The 21783-nt window shown below is 44.0% G+C and overlaps 1 protein-coding gene across 4 annotated transcripts; it reads right to left on the reverse strand.

Annotated features, from left to right (window-relative positions):
* Positions 1–804: 804 nt before the first annotated feature.
* On the reverse strand, positions 805–21697 carry LOC119801823 (pyrethroid hydrolase Ces2e-like). Of its 4 annotated transcripts, XM_038312505.1 has the most exons (12): positions 9800–11800; positions 9013–9223; positions 7089–7230; positions 6461–6594; positions 6123–6381; positions 5262–5360; positions 4621–4761; positions 4428–4511; positions 3869–4013; positions 3346–3483; positions 2879–2951; positions 1500–2461 (listed from the first exon to the last, which is right to left on the reverse strand). In XM_038312505.1, exons 1-12 carry the CDS (start codon positions 9873–9875, stop codon positions 2275–2277), a joined length of 1689 nt encoding a protein of 562 aa, XP_038168433.1. In that variant the 5' UTR covers positions 9876–11800; the 3' UTR covers positions 1500–2274. The 4 variants fall into 4 exon arrangements, 2 of the variants coding, with proteins under 2 accessions (XP_038168433.1, XP_038168434.1); XR_005283294.1 differs by lacking the exons at positions 9013–9223; positions 9800–11800 and adding exons at positions 805–1403; positions 20578–21697 and having other exon boundaries at positions 2257–2461; positions 2879–3483; XM_038312506.1 differs by lacking the exon at positions 5262–5360.
* Between the last annotated feature and the right edge of the window lie 86 nt (positions 21698–21783).

Consider the following 21783-nt stretch of genomic DNA (forward strand, 5'->3'; position numbering starts at 1 on the left):
CTGCATCCTCCAAGGCTGTGAGAAAGTTCTGATTGAACCCATAAGAAAGAGCATATTTTGCCCAGATGAAAGAAGACTTTATCCATTAAGATTTGGGCTGGTGTATGGCACATAAAGAGTTAGTAGTTCTTACTGCTATCTGAATTCTTGTGAGAGCTAATGCACCTGCTTGAGCTTCCTCCCAAGGACAGTGAAGGGAGGCAGTTAGCTGACTATCCTGCTCTTTCTGCTGCCTCCTGCTTTTCATCAGTCCTCCTAGTCTGATTTCTGCTGGAGTGGGCTCCGACAATGGTGCTGTTTCTGAATAAAAAGGTTGGCAGTAGCTAACATTTATTTGGTACTGGTTGATGGTATCTCCTAGGTGATTTTTATGAGTTAAGTCACTTCATCTTGATGGCTCATAAAATGAGCTATTAATACTGTCATTTTTCTCCTAGGAAGACTGAGGTACAGAAAGTTTAGAAACTTCCACGATCACAAAACTACTAAACAGTGGGGATGAGATTTTTATTTTATTATTATTTTATCTAGGTGTTTATTTTTTTCTAATGATAGTGGGTTGATGGGGAAGAACTGGGAGGAATTGGGGAAGGGGAAATTGTAATCAATATATTGTATGAAAAAATATATTTTCAATAAAAATAGTTTGATATTAAATAATAAATAATAAAATAAAAGATATCAGGAAAAAAGAATTTAATTAAAAGCAGTCAAAAACAGGTTGTGCAGATATGCATCAGTCAGGGTGGGGTAATGTGTTGTGTGCATACATGGAATGACAGTATTAACCAAACGACAACACACTTGATTCTCACAGATATTGTACTTAGTAACAGGATCAGTCACAAACAATTCCTTTTCTGTGACAGGATAACCAGGTCTTTGATATTTCTAAATTATATGCAGTTTCCAAACTGTAGTATCGGAAAGTGGTTGCCCTGGAGCAGAGACCAGGCAATGAATGACAGAGAGGAACTCGGGTGAACTTTTTCCAGTAAAAGAAGGAGACTCATACTTAAGTGCATGTGGTTTCATAGATCATATTTCTTTTTGTAAAATTTGCCCATCTATGCCAATAAATGGGCACATTTTGTTTCAAAGGAATCAGATGATATCAAAGCTTATAAGAAATGATGCAGCTACTGAGATTTTAAAGGTCATTGGTGAAGTGTCCTGTATGTCAGCACAAATGGGGACCTCACAGACGCATGTGTGCAACAGGAGCCCAATGATGGCTTGAGGTCTCATCACAAGTATCAGACAGTCCTCCTGCACTCAAGGGAAGCATTCTTCTTCACCCAGCTGCAGAGCCAAGGCTAAACGTATCATCTGTCTTCTGCCCCCTGATGTTTGGGATGGGCAATGTAAGAATCCTCACTGCTGATAAAGTTTCTGTGCTTGGTCTTCAACAGAATGGATGGAAAAAGAAGGAATTTGATAACCTAGGAATGAACATTTGTACCCCAGTGGGGCAAGTTGGTCATAGGTAGAAATCTATGGGATGAAGTAAACAGCCTCTTAATGACAGAGGGAAAATACTTTGAGAGAACCCAGGGCAAATTGAATACAATTTGTTACCTTTGTGAAATGGAATAAAGTATAGGAGAGTTTAGGGACAAGAATAAGTAAGAATGAATATGAAACCACAAGAGATGAAATAGTAGCAGGGCCACAAGGATCTAGGAAGTCTTGGGGGCAGGTTGTCCCTTCACACATGCGCAGGCTCAGGGACAAGGGACAGGCATTGCTTCTGATGAACATTTCTGAACCTTTTGATACTACTTACAGCTCCAATATTTATATTCTTATATTATTAGCAAAACCATGTTTTTCATTGGACACTTATGTGGAAACATAGGACTTGCTGAGAGAATGGTTGAGCTTTGGAAATGTCCACCCTGTGTAGACAACATTGCCCACAGTTTCTGGGTTTTCTTCTTGGGAAAGATGAGAGGATAGCGATAAGGTAAGGGGAAGACAGGAGAAAGGAGTCTAGTACCAGAGGAGTGTGAAAGATGGGTACACTTTGGAGCTTACACACCCACACTTCTATGAGAGCCTGTATAGACTATGTCTAATAAAACTTTGTCTAGCATTTTGAGTAAGGAATGACAAGCAGAGTGTTTGCCATATGTGTTGTCAAAATGGACAACTATAGACATTAGTTATGGTTACATGAATGTTGGAACCAATACAGGCTTCTAAGTGGGCTGTGAGAACCTCAGGCTAACCTCAGCTTTACCGAAGTTCACCTACCTTTTCTTACTTTGGATATTACACATCCTTGTTTTTACCATGAGCCCCCTTTAGCTCCTGAATCTTCTGGGGCAGAGTCTTGGTCCAGAACTGTTGCCTTCTGGCCTTCAGGTCATGGCCCACAGCAGGCTGGAGGTCCAGCTGCAGGTACTGCTCATTTTGGTCTGACACTGGCCAGTAGGGTAGACCCTCACTGTTGGGGTTCCTGTGGATACGCCATCAACAGGGAAGTGTGAGGTCAATTTCTTTCTAAGACCCGATCTTCCAATTGAGTCAGGGAAGAGGACTAAGCAGACCAAGGAACTGATGAGGCAGATGTCCTGATTTAGGAATACAAGTGTGACCCACTAGTTTCTACTCCATGTGGGGTAAGGCTACTTGGCCTGTTTTGTGCCACCTTCTCAGAGGCAAGTTCTAAAAAACAGTACCACAGTACTGTGACCCATCCACAGCTCACTGTGCAATGACCAGTGGCCAACACCCACAAACTGTCTATCTCAGCGTACCTTGGGTACAGAGGACTCTATCATATGAAGGATTTCTGCAGGCTAATGCAATCACCAATCACAAATGGATCCCTAGATGGAGGCCCAACCCTTAGGAGGGAAGAGCATCTTCTCACCCGTATCGTGCAAAGTTGGCCCAGTACTTCATCATTCTCCTACTCAGCAGCTTCTCCTTTACGGTGAGATCAACTGGAGATGAGAGGGCAAGGGTCCAGATCCCAGCCATTTAGTGTAGCTGCTCCATTCATGCTTCATATCCACCATGCCAGCTGTGCCCTAAAACTGAATTCTAGGCTTCATCCCTCCTCCCTCCCTCCCTTATAACTCAACATCTAAGTTCCACTTGGTTCTCTCAGTAAATGTCCCAAGGCTTAATTATGAGCCAGTGAACCCTCATTTCTTCTAGCATAAGCTAAATTAGGAAATATCCAGACCAAGAGTGGGTTTTTAAGCTATAAGATAGTACACGCTTGATCCTGCTTTTCCCAGAGTCTTGAACTCCTAAACTGGACTCAAAGCTCAGCTATCCTTCAGGTACAAACTTGGTTCTCCATTCTGTTCATAGAAAGCAAGGGAGACTCACTTTTGACACCCCAGAAGAAGGATCCAAAGATAAAGAAAACCTCATCACCATGGTCAGCTTTTATGTGCCGTGGTTTGAAGTCCTTGAAAAAGTTGGGCCGGTGCTGGAACTCATAGAAGTAGACAGGGGCACAGAAACCTGAGGGCAAGAACACATTGTGACATAAGCACAGCTTGCCCCACACACACCGCCCTGACCCACATTGGGTGACAAGGTAACTTGGTCTCAAGTTATTTGGAATGACAACCGTTGAGTGTGAAGTTGCAGCCTGGAGCATTGGCTGTGGGAAAGCCCGATGTTAAATGATGACTCTGCCCTCCCCAGGGGGAGTTTGCGCAAGTCACTCAGCTGTACCCAGATAAGACATCATTTATTAGTAAATAAAGGATTTACTAGATAAAGACTCTCAGTTGTCTGGAACCAGAGATCTGATTCAGACACAGGCCAAGGCTAGACCCTACAGAGTTCACCTGGGACCCACTGTCTGAGCTTCTTCCCTTGATCTTGTTACAAATGTACTCACGCTGAAAATGTGCTACTTGGAGTGCAGGGATCACAAACATGAAGTCTCCCATCATCTCTGTGAACTGTATTTGGAGGGTCTGTGGGTCCTTAGTGTCCCCCATGTATTCTTCCATTATCAGGTCGCTACACTCAGGAGGCAGCATCTACACCAAGTGGATCAGGAAGAATGAGGTTAGGTAAGCACTGGGATAGCTAGACTACATCCTTAGGGTGGGGAGTGCAGATGAGGTCAGTATAGGGTGAAAGCTCTGAGTGACCCCCCCCCCACATGACACACACACACACACACACACACACACACACACACAGAGAGAGAGAGAGAGAGAGAGAGAGAGAGAGACAGAAAGAGAGAGAGAGAAAGAGAAAGAGAGAGAGAGAGAGCTCATCCTTAGGGTGGGGAATGCAGATGAGGTCGGTATAGGGTGAAAGCTCCGAGTGACACACACACACACACACACACACACACACATACACACACACACACAGCACTTCTAGGATACTCTCTGAACAGGATATTGAGAAGTCTTCTCAATGGGGCAGGTCTCAAAGATTCTCACCAACTGTTCTGCTACTGTGCTCTTCAGAATAGCCCGCAGGGTACCTCTGGTTATTTTCTTTAATGTCTGATAAGTGTTGAAGATCTGGGATGTGGAGAGTATTTGAGTTTGAAGTGTGCTGGATATGGATCAGTGATTCTCTGAGCTCACCATATAAGACCCCAGGCAATAAGAGATTAGAACTGGGCCTTACCAGTGGGAGAATCCAGCCATACTCATCATTATTGACACCAATGATGCTGGGGACAGGGTGAAAATCAGCAGAGGCCAACAGTTCCTGAGGATGCCTGGGTAGGAATTCTCCATCTACCACAGCAGGGATGATCCTGAAGGCCTGAGGGACATGCAAGGCCAATACTGAACACATACACACACACACACACACACACACACACACACACACACACACACACACACACACGGCCATTGAGTGTTCTCCATCATTTCCATCTTCCTAATTTGTCTCAGGACGGTCATTCCCACCACACCTCTTCCACCTCACCCACGAAGACTCCCTACATGTAAATTAGCTTACGTAGGTGTTCATTTTTTTTTTTTTTTGGTTTTTAGAGACAGGGTTTCTCTGTAGCTTTGGAGCCTGTCCTGGAACTAGCTCTTGTAGACCAGGCTGGTCTCGAACTCACAGAGATCCGCCTGCCTCTGCCTCCCGAGTGCTGGGATTAAAGGCGTGCGCCACCACCGCCCGGCTGTAGGTGTTCATTTTGAACACAGGACTACAAGGGTGCCAAGCCAAGCAGAAAGGGTAGTTTGTCCAGAGTAGTGAGTTACACACCCGGTTGTCTCCTATCTTAGCAGTCACACAATTGTGCCAACCTTGTTAATAGCCAGAATTTCTGCTTCACTTTTGTCTCGAAGACAATACACCAGGGCCTTTGAGTTTGAAGATGCACAACCAGATAGCTTTGCCACCATCTGTAATGGGAGACGATTTGAGTTGGCTCACCCTCCCTGACAGGGAGCACTATCTAAGCTGTCCCAAGTGGGTACCACGGTCCTTAAACATTACGTCATATTGTGTGTTTTGCTTGGATTACAGCATGGTGTAAAACTGTTTCTTTTTTTCTGTTGCTTAGAGTTGACAGCTAATAAGGAGATCATTCTATCTGCACGATTTTGTGGGTTTTTTTTGTGTGTATGTGTTCCTATGTTACAATGTGTATTGTGTGCCACAATTTGCCTGTGAAAGTTAGAGGACAAGCTTGGATAGCAATGGGTATCTTCCTCCTTGTTTGAGACAGGGTCTCTTATTTGCTGCTTCCTACACCAATGTGGTTGACCTTTAGAACACTCCCATCTCCGCCACCCACCTCACCATAGGATCACTGGGGTTACAAATAAACCCTGTCACATCTAGCCTTACATGGTTTCTGGGGATTTGAATTCAGCTCCTCACACTGGCAAAGCAGGCTCTCTCACCCACTGATTCGTAACCCCAAATCATGCATGCTTGCTTATGCTGAAGATGAAAGCGTCTGGGAGCAGTTTTGCTAGCCACATAATGTATTCAGCATGTATAAAGTAGATAAAAGTAGATTTTAATCCTTGAGCCTCTTAGAAGTTATTGGAAAGAAGCCATTTCCCATGGTCTTTGTTTCCTCACTGAACAGAGTACAGAGTACCAGAGGCTCAGGGATAAGGCAGAGAGCTAGGGCTGGGGTGATGGAGAACACTTACCGTGAAGACCATCTCAGAAGTGTTAGAGATAAGGCGAGGCAGCAGGGCCACCCCGCTCTGCATGATGGCTCTGTGGAAAAGTCCTTGGGACATGGGGGACACAACATGGAAAGACACACTTGTGCCACCTGCAGACTCGCCAAAAATGGTGACCTGGTCAGGGTTGCCTCCAAAGTGGGCGATGTTCTGCTGGACCCAGCGCAGGGCGGCCACTTGGTCTAAGAAGCCCCAGTTGCCTCTGGCGTGCTGGTCTCCAGTGCTGAGAAGTGGAAGGGACATGGATCAAAGGGCTGTCCAGTTCTTCTCAGATCCATTGTTCACCCCATCCCTAGTCTCACCTGAAGAAGCCCAGGACACCCAGACGGTACTGGATATTAACAACCACCACATCCTCAGTGGCTGCCAGCTTGGATCCATCATACCAGGAAGCCATGCCTATAATCAGTGCACCACCATGGATCCACACCATCACCTAGAAAATCAGAAGCGATGTCATGAGCTTCTGTTGGGCACAAGCTCACGTGGGACTGCCTTCTAGATTAGGGACTGCTTTCGAACAGTTTCTGTGTGCAGCTAAACACACACAGGACTCCTCAGCATCTAAGACCCAGGCCACAGGCGAGGAACACAGTCTCACCCTCATCTTCCCAAGACTCAGTGCTGCACCAGGAATCTCAGCTTAGATGAACTGATTTAAGTCCAGAGTGATGTCACTGCCACTCTCAGGCTCCTCAAAAGTGTGGAGAAGGGTGTCCCCCCAAGAGTTTTTCCTGATTATGAATCCAAAGAATCACCAAATCTCATCGGCACAACCAATATCCCAAAGCTGGGAATTTGACTTTATCTCAATGTTCATCCCTCAGACAGCTGCCTGGGTCTCTAGGGCTCAGGTTGATTTTGTCCTTTCTCATTTTCCTAGGAAAGAAATCTCCACTCCCACCCTGTTGACCATGGCCCAACTCTCACAGGCAGGTTAGAGCCGTTGTGGGCATGCGCTGGTGCATAGACGTTGAGATACAGGCAGTCCTCGGACATAGAGATGGGAGGCATGATCAGCTTTATCCTCTTCAGACCCTCTAAATTCATTATATCATCATTTTGTAGACACCTGAGGACAATGATAGACGCTGTTCCCAAGGGATGTTCAGTGATCAACACCTGTGTCTCCCAGTACTATCAGAAGACACACCCACAAAGTCTCACCAACACTGAGGCTTAAACACGAGCTGAATAAGGATGACATCAGTAGACATCCTGAAGTTGATAGGTGAGGACCGTGAGGCCTCAGCCCTACACAAAGAACTACAGGCGACTAAGGGATGCTCAGAGTGGGACAAAAATGTCTTTCTTAGGGAAGTGCACCCTATAGATTATCCAATACTAAATGGCCAACCACATTACACACACACACACACACACACATATACACATACATACATACATAGCATACAGACTAAGCAGGTTATATTTAGGAACAAATATGCATATATACATCACATATATGTATGTAAGAACAATCAGTGACAAAAGAATAAATGAATTTGAAAGAGAGCAAGGAGGGATATATAGGAGGAAAAGAAAGGGGGAAATGATGTAATTATATTATAATCTCAAAAAAGGCAAGTCCTTAGTTTGGATTTTTTTTCCAGTTATCCTCAGTGCCTGCTTCCTTGTGATGTCCCTTAACACACAATCTCTCTCCATAGTCCTTTCCTATCAAGGTAAAGTCTACTGACTCTGTGGAGGCTGGGAGGATCCAGATTTCCAGGGAGGTCTCGAGTGGAGTGGGGGAACCCTTAATGAGATTGGAGTTGAGTGTTGAGACTTCTTAGATTCTCTATGGAGATGTTCAACTGCTTGTAGTGACATTCACCTCTCTCCCTGTACTATCTAATGTTTGGTGTGATGGTTGGTTTTGATTGTTGACTTGACACAATGTAGATTCACCTGGGAATAGAGTCTCGAGGAAGGATCGTCTAGACCAGGTTGGCCTGTGGGGTTATCTTGATTACATCAACTGAAGAAGGAACACTTGTTTATTGTGGGTGGTGCCATTCCCTAGCAAGGGACCCCTGTACTGTATGAATAGAAAGGTGAGCTGAGCATTAGAGGCACCCATGAGTTCTTTGCTCCCTCTTCCCAATTATAAATGTGATGTGACCATCGTCACTGCGACTCTCCTAAAGGGCCTTTCCCCCATGACAGTTATAACCAGAACTGTGACCTGTGGTAAATCCTTCCTCCTCTAAGCTGCTGTTGTTAGGGTATTTTCATTACAGCAACAAGAAATGAAAGTAAAGCACTTGGGTATTTAGGTGCTATGTCTACAATGGAACTGTGGGAAGGAATGGACAATGTTGTCCCTCATCCCCTGTCCAGACTCTTAGAGAACCTCTTTTTCCTACATATCCTCCAGTGTAAGCTTATATACTTGTTCCTTGGAGAATGGCACTTAACCTTATGTGTTACTGCAGTGACTGTGCAGGGTAGGGTTGCCAAGTACTGCTGCCCTCCTGAGGGATTTGTAGCACACGATGCCAAACACAATGCTTGTTGCTTAATATAAACACAATGAACTCTGCCCACAGACCTCCCCACTTTAGAGAGTTTACTTGGCACAGTCTGATTCTGGGACCGGTTTGGATATTTTTCTCACTGCAGTACCTGGAATCAAATCCCTACAGATGTCAAGCTCTGACCCAGGAGCCTGGCACCGTTGTTCCTCTCTAATCCTTACCACATTCATTGAAAAAATGATGCCTGGGAGATGCCCCTCAGCACAGGCAGAGAACCGTTGTGGAGCTGAGATGGAGGAAAGACTTCAGCATGACTCAGAGCTCAGAGCAAATGTTCACCCCAGGGCCAGGCGTCCTCTGGGTACAGAACTTACATGGCCGGTTGCGAGGTCCCATCTCTCACACCACTCCACGGTTCAGGGGCTTCAGGGGGTGCAAAGCGCAGTGGTCCTACAGGTGGCTTAGCAAAGGGAATTCCCAGGAATCTGTGGACACCAACCTTGGTGTCCCTCACATGGACAAGGCTGCCTCTGACTTTTCCTGCATGTGTGTTTCTGATGGGGTTGGCCTCTGATGAGTCCTGACCTGGGTGGAGAGATGCCACCAGGGTTAGTTTTGTGCAATCAGCTGCCATAGATTGTGGGAGTTCTCATCTGCGTGTTACAAGGGTGCATGGGAAGGGAACCCAGGACCTCATAGTTCAGCTGTGGGGTGTGAGCGTAGAAGCTTCTCTATCCCTCAGGGCCAGGAGTCTTCCCCATTTCCCTTCTGAAGGGTGCCAGAGCATTTCTGCCAAAGATGTCACACACCGAGAGCCATCTTGTAGCATGAAGGTATTATTGTTGTTATTACCCAAAGCTAGGAATAGTTATAAGCACACACGGAGGTGGGAAACGCCCCTTCTGCTCTTCTTCTCCTGACCTCAGCTCCACAGAGCCCCTCACACTGGCCTGGCTCCTCAGTCTGCAGTAACCTAGGCATCTCTGACCCTCTGTGTGCTAAGTGCTCACTCTGTGGGTTTGGTGGAGGCCTGGAGTGGCACACATTCTCGTACTTTCATCTGTCATCTCTGTGAGCGCCTCCCTCCCTGCTGCCTTCCTCCTGCAAGAGCAGCCTCTGACTGAACTGATCCAGGTCTCCATTGTCACGTAGGAGTCTCACCCTGCACATGGAGGAGGATAATCAGGAGTCCACAGGCCACAGCATCCAGCCAGCCAGGAAGTCTGTACAGCGGCATGACAGGCTCCCAGGCCTGAGACTGTTCTGTCCCAGACTGATAGCATCAACAACCCAAAGGAGATTATATATGCTGCCCAGACAGGACCAGAAGGAATGCAGGTGGGAGAACATGTGGGGTGGGGCAAAGTTTTCACTTCCTGAGAACTAAAGGGAGAAATGACAAGAGCCAATGACCAACAGCCAGGGAAAATACACTTCTGCAGTTCCTGCTCTTTGTCCTGGAAAGACAACTGTATTGCAGAAGCCATGAATTCTGGAATACCAGAGCCCTGTTCTCAAACCTAGATTCACCATGATCATGGTCCTTGTATTCACTGGCCAGGTGTCAGTGCTGTGGTGGAGGTCAGGGAACAGAGTGCTGTAACAGGAAAAGCCAGGAGGGCTTCTCCAATTAGGTAAATACTGAAGATGCCACAGATGGAGGGAATGTGGAGATGGAGCTCAGAATGTGGCCATTATAATGATCATAGGACCTACATGGATCCATAGATCTGTTTCATACTGTGCCTCCTCTAGTGGCCAGTTCCTTTGCAGATCAGCCTCACAGTCCTTCATGCATTTGGGAAACTCTTTTCAATGTTTTTTCTTATTTATTTGTTTGTTTATACATTTAATAACAATTTATTCTAAGTGTGTATGCAGGTGTGGGGGTACTCACATGCCATGACATGCACGTGAGGGTCACAAGGCAACTTCTGGGAGCCGGTTCTCTCCTTCCACCCTGTAGGTATGGGGGCTCCAACTCAGGTTTTCAGACTTTGCTTGAAGCCTCCTTACTCACTTAAGCATCTTACCACCCATTACCCCGACCTGATAACATTTCACGAGGCACTGATGTCTCCGTCATTGGGGACAGTCTGGGCTCTGAGAGCCTGTGAAAAGCTTGAGACAAGGGTCTATCGATGGGAGTTCCAGAATCATAGAGAACCCTGGTGAGCTGCTTCAGTGAGTATGGGATTAGGAGTTCCCACCTAGCTCAGTTTGATTTTCTGGAGGAAGTGGTGTGATGATCCCAGTCAGTCAGCCTTTATTGCCCTCTGAGACCTGACCTTGGTTCTACCTTTCCAGCTCCCAACAGTCAAGGGACCCAAAGCCTGGCACAGCAGGACTTCCTCCTTGGTTCCTTTCTGGCATCTCTGACATAAAACAGTCATGGCTTCTCCTGCCCCTCCAATTTGCAATGCCTACTTTTGATTCAATATTGTGCTTAAAATGCACCTTGTGCAATCTGTGGTCCCAGCCCTTCCTGCCAGGTGCTTCCCCTACTTCAGTTCAAAACCAAATGAGATGCTGGGAGAACCCAGGGGCAACTTGAATACAATTTGTCACCTTTATAAAATGGTATAAAGTGACACTAATTGTATTAGTGACAAAGATAAGGTAAGAATGAAAATGAAGCCACAGGAGATGAAATCGTAGTAGTGTCACAAGAATCCAGAAGGTGTTGGGGACAAATATGCTCAGGGACAGGGAATAGGTATCTTTTGGGCTGGACATTTTTGGACCTTCTGATATCATACTACTTCCAGGACACACTCCACAACACATATTCATAGATATACTAAGTATGCAAATATGCATTTCAAAGCATTTTCAGTTCCTGGTAATAAGAACAAAACTTAGCAGGACAGGAACACAGACCCAGAACAACTCCCCACATAGTCCCCCCAAACTCTCATAGACCCCCCACCACAGACACACACACAAATATATTTTATATACACTTTTTCAGCCTTGAAGGACTAATGAATATATCCAGACCACTTCTCATTTAAAAAATTGTACCACTTACCACTTGGGAAAGGCATAGTTGATTGACTTGAGTGCCATTCACAGGTATCATCTAATTTTTTTGTATGTTGCAACCCAATATGAAATTAAGAGTTGGGCTGCATACTCTTGAGTATGAAGAATAAACATAGTAAAAATGGCAATCTTTCTAAAAGCAATCTACAGATTGAATGCAATGCCCATCAAAATTCCAGCGAAATTCTTCACAGACCTCAAAAGAACAATACTCAACTTCATATGGAAAAACTAAAAACACAGGATAGCCAAAACAATCCTGTACAATAAAGGAACTTCTGGAGGCATCACCATCTCTGACTTCCAACTCTACTATAGACCTACAGTAATGAAAACAGCCTGCCTGGTATTGACATAAAAACAAACATGAGGACCAATGGAATCTAACTGAAGACCTGGATATCAATCCACACACCTACGAACACCTAATTTTTGACAAAGAAAGTGAAAATATATAATGGAAAAAAGAGCATATTCAACAAATGGTTCTCGCATAACTGGATATCAGCATGTAGAAGGCAAATAGATCCATACCTATCGCCATGCACAAAACTCAAGTCCAAATGGATCAAAGACCTCAACATAAAACCAACCACGCTGAACCTCATAGAAGAGAAAGTGAGAAGTACACTTGAATTCATTGGCACAGGAGACCACTTCCTAAATATAACCCCAGTAGCACAGACACCGAGAGAAACAATTAATAAATGGGACATCCTGGAGAACCTGAGAAGCTTCTGTAAAACAAAGGACACAGTCGACAAGACAAAATGACAGCCTACAGAATGGGAAAAGATCTTCACCAATCTTACATCAGACAGAGGGCTGATCTCCAAAATATAAAGAGAACTCAAGAAACTTGATATCAAAAGAACAAGTAATCCAATTTTAAAAATGGGGTACAGACCTAAACAGAGAACTCTCAACAAAGGAATCTAAAATGGCTGAAAGACACTTAAGGAAATGCTCAACATCCTTAGTCATCAGAGAAATACAAATCAAAACAACTCTGAGATTCCATCTTACACCTGTCGGAATAGCCAAGATAAAAAACACTGATGACAGATTATACTAGAGAGGATGTGGAGTAAGAACACTCCTCCATTGCTTGTGGGATTGCAAACTTGTGTAGCCACTTTGGAAATCAGTATGGTGATTTCTCAGAAAATTAGAAAACAATCTACCCTAAGACCCAGCAATACCACTGTTGAATATATACCCAAAGGAAACTCATTCATACCACAAGGACATGTGCTGAACTATGTTCATAGCAGCATTATTGTAATAACCAGAAGCTGGAAACAACCTAAATGCCCCTCATCCAAAGAATGGATAAAGAAAATATGGTACACAATAGCGGTAAAAAAATGACATCTTGAAATTTTCTGAGAAAATGGATCTAGAGAAAAACCACATTGAATGAGGTAACCCAGACCCAGAAAAACAAATATAATAGGTACTCACTCATAAGTGGTTTTTAGATATAAAGCAAAGAAAAACCAGCCTACAATTCACAATCCCGGAGAACATAGACAACAAAGAGAAAGACATACATGGATCTAATCTTCATGGGAAGTAGAAAAAGACATTATCTCCTGAGCTAATTGGGAACGTGGGGATTCTGGGAGCGGATAGAAGGGTAGAGAGGAGGAAGGGAGGGTATTGGAGAAAAATGTATAGCACAATAAAGGCAATAAAAAAGAAAAAGTAAAAGAGTTGGGGCTGGCAGGAGGTTGTCATATCATGTGTACCACTGTTTATCTTGAGAACAAGAGGTAAGATCTCTGGTCCAGAGAGCTGGCCTTTGTTACCCAGCAAATCTACTGACATCTTGACTCTAGACTTCTTTGTTTCTAAAACTGAACACATTTCATTTGTTTATAAGCTACTTAGTTTAACACACACACACTTATTTACATATGTAATATATATATTATTGAGATGCAGTGCTCCATTACCAAATGAACTATTTTTTGCACTTTTTATTAATTAATTTTTTCATTGATTTTAAATCTCAATTGCAGTTTCCACTCCCTCCTGTCCAAATAGGCTATTCTTGAAGTACTGAGTTACTGAATGTCATTTTGTAGAAGATTACAAATAGATCCATATCTATCACCATTCACAAAACTCAAATCTAAGTGGATCAAAGGCCTCAATATAAATCAATTTACAGTGAACCTAATAGAAAAGAAAGTGGGAAGTACACTTGAACACATTGGCACAGGAGACCACTTCCTAAATAGAACCCCAGCAACACAGACACTGAGAGCAACAATCAATAAATGGGGTCTTTTAAAACTGCAAGGCAAAGGACACGATAATTAAAACAAAACAACAGCCTACAGAATGGGAAAAGATGTTCACCAACTCCACATCAGACAGAGGGCTGAGCTCCAAAATATATAAAGAACTCAAGAGATTAGACATCTAAAGAATAAATAATCCAATTAAAAAATGTGGTACAGATATAAAGAGAATTCTCAACCGAAGAATCTCAAATGGTTGAATGACATTGAAGGAATTGTTCAACATCCTTAATCACCAGGGAAATGCAAATCAAAACAACGCTGAGATACCATCTTACACCTGTCAGAACGGCTAACATCAAAAACACTGAGGACAACTGCTGGAGAGGATTTGGAGTAAGAGGAACACTCCTCTATTGCTGGTGGGAGTGAAAACTTGTTCAGCCACTTTGGAAATTGGTATGGCAACTTCTCAGAAAATTGGGAATCAATCTACCTCCAGACCCAGTGATGCCACTCATGGGCATATGCCCAAAGGATGCTCAATCATACCACAAGGACACTTGCTCAGCAATGTTCATAGCAGCATGATTCCTAACAGTCAGAACCTGGAAACAACCTAGTTACCCCTCAACCAAAGAACGGATGAAGAAAATGTGGTACATTTACACAATGGAGAATTACTCAGTGGTAAGAAACAATGACATTATGAAATTTGAAGACAAATTGATGAAACTAGAAAAAAATCAACCCGAGTGAGGTAACCCAGTTTCAGAAAGACAAACATGGTATGTTCTTACAATAAGTGAATACTAGATGGATAAGCAGACAAGAACCCACAGCTCCAGGGAAGCTAGGTTAACAAGGAAGACCCTAAGATGGACACAGGGATCTCTAGATGAAAAGAATTAAAGGAGTGTGCATATGTTATAAAAGGAGATTTACTAGAATGACCTTATATGATAGGGGCTGGACACTAACAATGACTACATGTAGTCTGGAGACCCTAAGAACCCCAGCTTCTGCTCCATTCATTAATCTCAGTGCCTCAGCAGTTCTAGTCTGGCCCTGAAGACCTGGAAGGTCCCTAAAGAGTTGCTGGTCTTCATCCCACATTGAAGGCTAAAGGCAGCAGCAGCAGAGATGGCCACACTGAAAAGGTAGGTAGGCTTGAAATACTGGTTTTTCCTTACACCTCCTTATAACTAGGATACAATCAAAAGGTGCACTGTACTATGGAGGAAGTTTTCCTTCCCTCAGGTAAAACTTCTGGAAATACCCTCTGAGACCCACCCAGAGGTGTATCTCTTAGTTGATACTAGATGTTACCAAGTTGACAACCAAGATTAAATGTCACAGAAACCCACAGTTACTAAGAGCTGATAGCAACACAATTTTATTGTCCAGTGTAAATGCAAGAAAACATGGGACTCGTTGGGAGGACACGGAAATTCGACAGCCACCAGTTGGTGTGCTCACCAATCCCCAGGGCAGCTGCTTTATTTGAGAACGTCTGGGCCTTGGAAAAGAGGAGTAAAGGACAGGAAGGAGATGAAGAAGGGAGGAAGAGGCACAGGTCCAGTGGGGTGCAGAGAAAGTTGGCACCCACTGGAGCTCACACATGCACATTGTCATGGGTGCATTGAGGTGTGAAACAAGTCAGGGCCCAGGCAGGGTTGGAACAAGAAGCAAACAGGGGCTGCTCAGAAGTGTTGGGTGAATAGACTGACGAAGAAGGAGGGCATGAATGCATGAAATGCAGTTAACCCTGTCTCTTCAGTGTGTTTGGGCAGCAAAGGCTGACCCCCCTTGGCTCAATACACCCCAAATCAGGTATAACACGCTATAGCTCCATGTGGTTGTCCTCATTCTCTTTTAGTTCCAGGATGTTCCAGGGCAGGGTCTGAATCCAGAACTTCATCCAGCAGGCTTTCAGAGCATGCCCCACAGCTGGTTGGATGTCCATCTGCATCATTGTGTGTCTTGGCCATGTGAGGCAGCCTTTACTTTGGGGATTCCCAACAGAGTGAGGCATTGGCCATTTTGAGACCTACTGAACCAAAACCTCACTTCTTAATTTGGATCAGGACAGTGAGTAGAAAATTCTAGGCTGGAGAGATGGCTCAGCAGTTATGAGCACTGCCTGCTTTTCCAAAGGTCCTGAGTTCAAGTCCATATCATAGCGCATAGCCATCTGTGATGAGATCTGGTGCCCTCTTAAGGAAGAGACCTGGTCATTTGTCCTCATCAACTTAGATCATGAAACCAAATACGGACAAGTTCAACAGAGCCACTATATACGGGCTGCCCATGCATGCTTCAGCATTGCCAGGGCATAAATTTCATTTTTTCCCAGAGGCTTGGAGGTGCATATGTCCTGTTGTAAGAAGTTCCCACCAGTGTCTGCACTGCATGTGGTAGTGCCATCTGGACTGTTTGTCCTTTCTTTTCAACATATGCTTATATAGACAAAATAATAAGATGTTACCTGCCTGCCAGTCATGGGGAGATGAGCAGTGACCAACATCTACAAGAGACTCCTGTCTGAGTCGGCTCTGGCATTGTAGAGGAGGCTCCATGTGATAAATAACCAACCCATGTATATTGATGAGGTCAGCACAGATAAGGGGAGGCCTGAAGGGGATTCCCTTGATCAGGGAGGGGTATCCACTCATACATGTAATGTCATGCAAAGTTGGTCTAGTATACTCTTGTCCTGCCTAGCAGTTCCTCCTCAGTGAGGTCACCTGCAGACAGAAGGAGGACAAAAATCTGGTCCTTCCCACATCATGCAGCTGCCAGCTCATGCTCCACACTTAGAATCCCTGTTTAGCCTGACCCTGGGCCCTGGATATGCTCACCCCCACCTGCCAGGATCCCTTCCCCATCCTGCCCTTACTAGGCCCAGCCTCGTGGAAGGTTTCCTGGGCTCATTTTTGCCAGTGTGCTTTCCTTCCTTCTGTCATAGAGCAATTGTCTAAAAAAAGTCATTCCTTTCAAATATCTTCTTTGGAATAGTGACCCTGTTACCTCAGGCCTCGAGACAGAAGGACTGCCTTGGGTTTTAGGCTGGGCTAGGCTGTGTGTGAACTATAAAACCTCTGGCTGCAAGAAGCTCTCTAAGAGCCTCAGCTTCCATAAGTGGGCAGTGAGCCCAGTAACCCCTCACTTGCTCATGAAAAGAAGACTCACATTTGCTGCCTAGAAGAAGACTCCAAATACAAAGGTGATTTCCCCTCAAGGCTGGTCTTCACATGATATGGTCTAATGCCTCTGAGGAGCTTGGCATGGAAGTAGACAGGGGCATGGACCTGGGACTGAAGACACAAGATACCTTGGCCTGACAACTTCAGTCACAGTGGTTGGAGTAACTAATCTCAAATACTTTGCATTGGTATGGACTTTGACATATTGATACAAATTTAAAGTTATTTTTGTTATATTGTATTATGTTTCTACTCTTGTTTAAGGTATTGTGCTTATGCAGCTCATTAAAAATACAATGTATATTTAAGAAATGTAGGCTAGTAGTTAATGATCTGTAGTAATTAAAGTTGTAGTCATATTAGGTATGTTTTCAAAGTTAAGTAGATATATTTACATAGATAGATGATCTTCAAACACTGCAAAGACCTACAGAATATGGCATCTAAGATATTTAATAACCTGAGGCTTTTCATGACAGTGAGACACATCTACTCCTGGCAGCACCAATATATTTTAGAGAAGATGTTAGACATTGAAGGACCTCTATATGGAATTTACTTTCATTATGGTAAAGTTAGTCACTAAACTAAGAAACTGTTCTTGGCTTGACTGCTGACAGTATGCTGTACAAATGAGACAAGCAGGACACAAAGAAAAAAAAGACTGTTGAACTTTGGCAAAACACAGAGGGACAGTACTTCAAAATTTCTGCTTTACAGAAGAGACTGCCTGATATTCTGGGCATGTAGGACAAAAATTGATGCCCTGGAATTGCAGAGGACCCTTGGGTGACTATCCCGGTGGCCGGATGTCTCTGTTGTTTCTTAGTTTTGGAAGTTGCTTGCAGTGCCCTTTTTGTTTACTTAAGGTAATACTATATTGTCTGGGGTCTATGATGAAGTTAAAGACTAGATAATTATAGTTATAATTTTCCTTAGTTATAATAAAAGGTAAATTAGGTACAAAACTTTGGACTCACTAAGATAGGATAAATAATGGAGTATTTTCTTTGAATTTGCCAAATACAAATAGAATGAGCATTGTGGATGTAATCCTTACTCGATAACTATTCTTGTTGTATATAGTTTTACTATGTTAATGTTAAAACCTTTCTTTTTATTTTAGACAAAAGGGGGAAATGTAGAATATTACTTAAAATTTTTTTAATTTAAAAGATATTTTTTATTTTATATACCAACCACAGTTCTCCCTCCCTCCCCTCCTCCTGCTGCCCCCACCTTCCCCCACCCAACACCCCATTCACTCTTCAGAAAGGGTAAGGCCTCCCATGGGGAGTCAACAAAGCCTGGCATCTCAAGTTGAGGCAGGACTAAGCCCTTCGTGCCTCCCACCCCTCTGTATTAATGCTGAGCAAGTTATCACTTCATAGGGAATGGGCTCCAAAAAGCCAGTTCATGCACTGGGGATAAACCCTGGTTCCACTGCCAGTGGGATCACAGACTGCCTAAACCACAGAACTTTTACCTACATTCAGAGGGCCTAGTTCATTCCTATGCAGGTTCCCCAGCTATTATCAGTCCAGAATCAATTAGAGTCCACCAGCTTGGCTCAGCCATCTCTGTGAGTTTCCCCACCATAATCTTGACCTCTTTGCTCATAAAAATCCCTCCTCCCACTCTTCAACTGGATTCCATGCACTCAGCCCAGTGCTTAGCTATGAATCTCTGCATCTACTTCCATCAGTTGTTAGATGAGGGTTCTATGATGACAATTAGGATGGTCATCAATCTGATTATGGGGAAAGGCTTGCACAATTATATTACCAACAGTGCAAACTAGAAGCCAAGTTAAGGGAGGTAAGGGAGCAAAGGATGGATTTGGTTCCTTGGATGCCTATTGGCTATAAGCTGTATGTCAACAACAACCAGAACTTTGTTTATAAATGGAAAAAGTTTTTCTGGTCTTCTAGATATTGGTGTAGATTTTTCTGTTATAACTGCCAGTCAATGGTCTTCTAGATAGCCAAAACAGAGACTATTACACAGTTACAAGGGATTAGTCAAACTCAAAATCCTGAACAAAATAGTAATGTGCTTTCCTGGACAGATGAAGAGGGTAATGAAGGAACTTTTCAACCATACATTGTACCTCATTTACCTGCAAATTTGTGGGACTGACACATTATGACCTGAATTGAAGTATATTTATATGCCCCCAACACAGTATTGCTAATCATATTTCAGCAAGGGTTGTTGCCCAATCAAGGACTGGACAAAGAGAATGAAGGAAGGACTGTTCCTACCACACCTAGTGAAAGACCTCCCAGAGCAGGATTAGGGTATTTTTAGGAGAGTCCACTGAAAAGCTTATACTTCATGCAGGCCCGTTTATTTGGAAAAGTGACAAGCCTGTATGGATAAATCAGTGACCTCTAACAGAAAAAAAATGACAAGTTGCCTAGCAGTTGGTACAGGAACAGCTGGATAATGTTCCCATTACACTTTCCAATTGCCTCAGGGATTCTCCTCTTTTTGTGATTAAAAAGAAATCACGAAGATGGAGATTAATACAAAATTTAAGAGAAGTTAATGAGACCATGCAACCAATGAGGGCTTTACAGCCTAGGTTGCCTTCTCCAACAGCTATACCAAAAGACACCTATAAGAATACTTTAGATTTAAAATATTATTTTTATACCATCCCTTTGGCACCACAAGATTGTCAAAGATTTGCAGTTAGTATCCCATCAGTTAATTTAAAGAGCCAACGTGACGATAGCAATAGAGCATCTTGCCTCAGGGTATGGCAAACAGGGCTACATTATGCCAGATCTTTTTTTTACCAGTGTTTTCTCACAGCAGCAGGGAACAAAATAAAGCTGTGTGGAGAACACAGTGCTACGCCTACACCTGTGCTATGTGAGTCAATGGGCAATGCTATCCCATAGGGCACTTCTTCATCCCATGTCCAGACTCTCAGGGCACCACCTCTTCCCACATAATATTCAGAAGCTTATTTGTTTTCTCGAACAATGGCACTTGGCTGCATGGATTGTCTCAGTGACTGTGGAGAATGGAGATGCCAAGAACACATTACTGTGGCCCTCTTGAGAGACTTACAGTATATGATACTTGAGTCTGGATTCTTCCTTGCTCTAAGTCTCCACTAACCCTTGTTTACAGACCTCTCCCATGCTGGCAAAGATCACTTGGAACAGTCTGAATCTGGGAGCCATTGATATCTTCTCACTATAAAACCAAGAGATAACTCCCTACAGGTACTGATCTTTGACCCAGGAGATTGGCAAAATTTTCTGTTAGAAGCCTTAGTCATGCATCTGAAAATGTGTGCCAAACTACACATCCCAGAGAGAAAACTTCTATTATGTTGGGATGAAGGAAGCCTTTCATTCTGGCCCAGTGCTCAGAGCACATTCTCACTTCAGATCCTAAAAGTCCTCTGAACCCCAGAACTTACATGGCTGGATAGGAGGTCCCATCTCTCACACCACTCCATGGTTCAGGGGCATCAGGGGGTGCAAAGCTCAGTGGTCCCACAGGTGGCTTGGCAAAGGGGATTCCCAGGAAGCTGTGGACACCAACTTCAATGTTTTTCACCTTGATGAGGCTTCCTCTTACCTGGCCTGTATGTGTGTTCCTGATGGGGCTGGCTGAGTCCTGGCCTGGGAGAGAGGCCATCAGGGTTAGTTCTACCCAGGCACCTGCCACCATGCTATTGTTTCCCACCTCATTTTCTCTAGGGTCCATGGGGAAGGGAATCTGGGGTGCCTGGGTTTAGCTATGAGATGTGGGGATAGGAGTCCTTTATCGCCCGGATCACCAGGAACATAGCTCAAGTTCCCTTTGAGTGGTGGCTGTGCAAGTGTGTGACCAACAAGGAGACATCTCAGAGTCACTTGGCAGCATGGATGTGTTATTTTCATGATCACCCAGCGTTCTGTAGCAGCTACACATGCGCACAGAGGAAGGAAATATCCCCTTTGTTCTTTCCCCTAATCCTCAGGTCCAGTGCTGCTCAGACCTCCTTATACTGGAGTGGCTTTTTGGTATGTACATCTCTAGTCCTCTGTGTGCTACAGGGCTCACTGTGTGGGCATTGGTGGGAGCACTGGGAGACACACAATTCCTACATTCTTGTCTACCATTTTTATAAACTCTTACCTCCTTGTACCTTCCCATAAGATCAGCCTCTAGTCTGAGAAACTGAGCCCACCTAGCCTGTTGGTTAAGTACCTCTCTCCTGGCAAACCTTAGGTATCTATGAACATATCAAGTCCAGCTTCTCACAAAAGTGGACAATAGAAATTTGGGAAGGAAATAGATGAGATTTCCTCTACCAGGATAATCTGTCCAGAGTTTTCCGTAGCTGGTGTGCTCAGTAACTGATGTCAGAGAGATCTAGGAGCTGAGCTCTGGCAGCTTGTGTGGCTCAAATTCATGTGTTGACCCTGTATTACTCAGTCCACAGAACTTTACATATATTTCTGCTATTTACAAATTACCAAGTTGATGATTGCTTCTGTTTTTGAGAAACAAGTTTTGCTATGTTGTCCAAGTCAATATGGAACTCCCAGAGTGATTCAATATTCCTGTCTCAGTTTCTGAGTAGCTGGAGCCACAGATATGTATCACAAGACCTGCTGGCTGTTAGTGATCTGTTTGG

The sequence above is a fragment of the Arvicola amphibius genome, chromosome 15 (genome assembly GCF_903992535.2).
Source record: "Arvicola amphibius chromosome 15, mArvAmp1.2, whole genome shotgun sequence".
NCBI lineage: Eukaryota > Metazoa > Chordata > Mammalia > Rodentia > Cricetidae > Arvicola > Arvicola amphibius.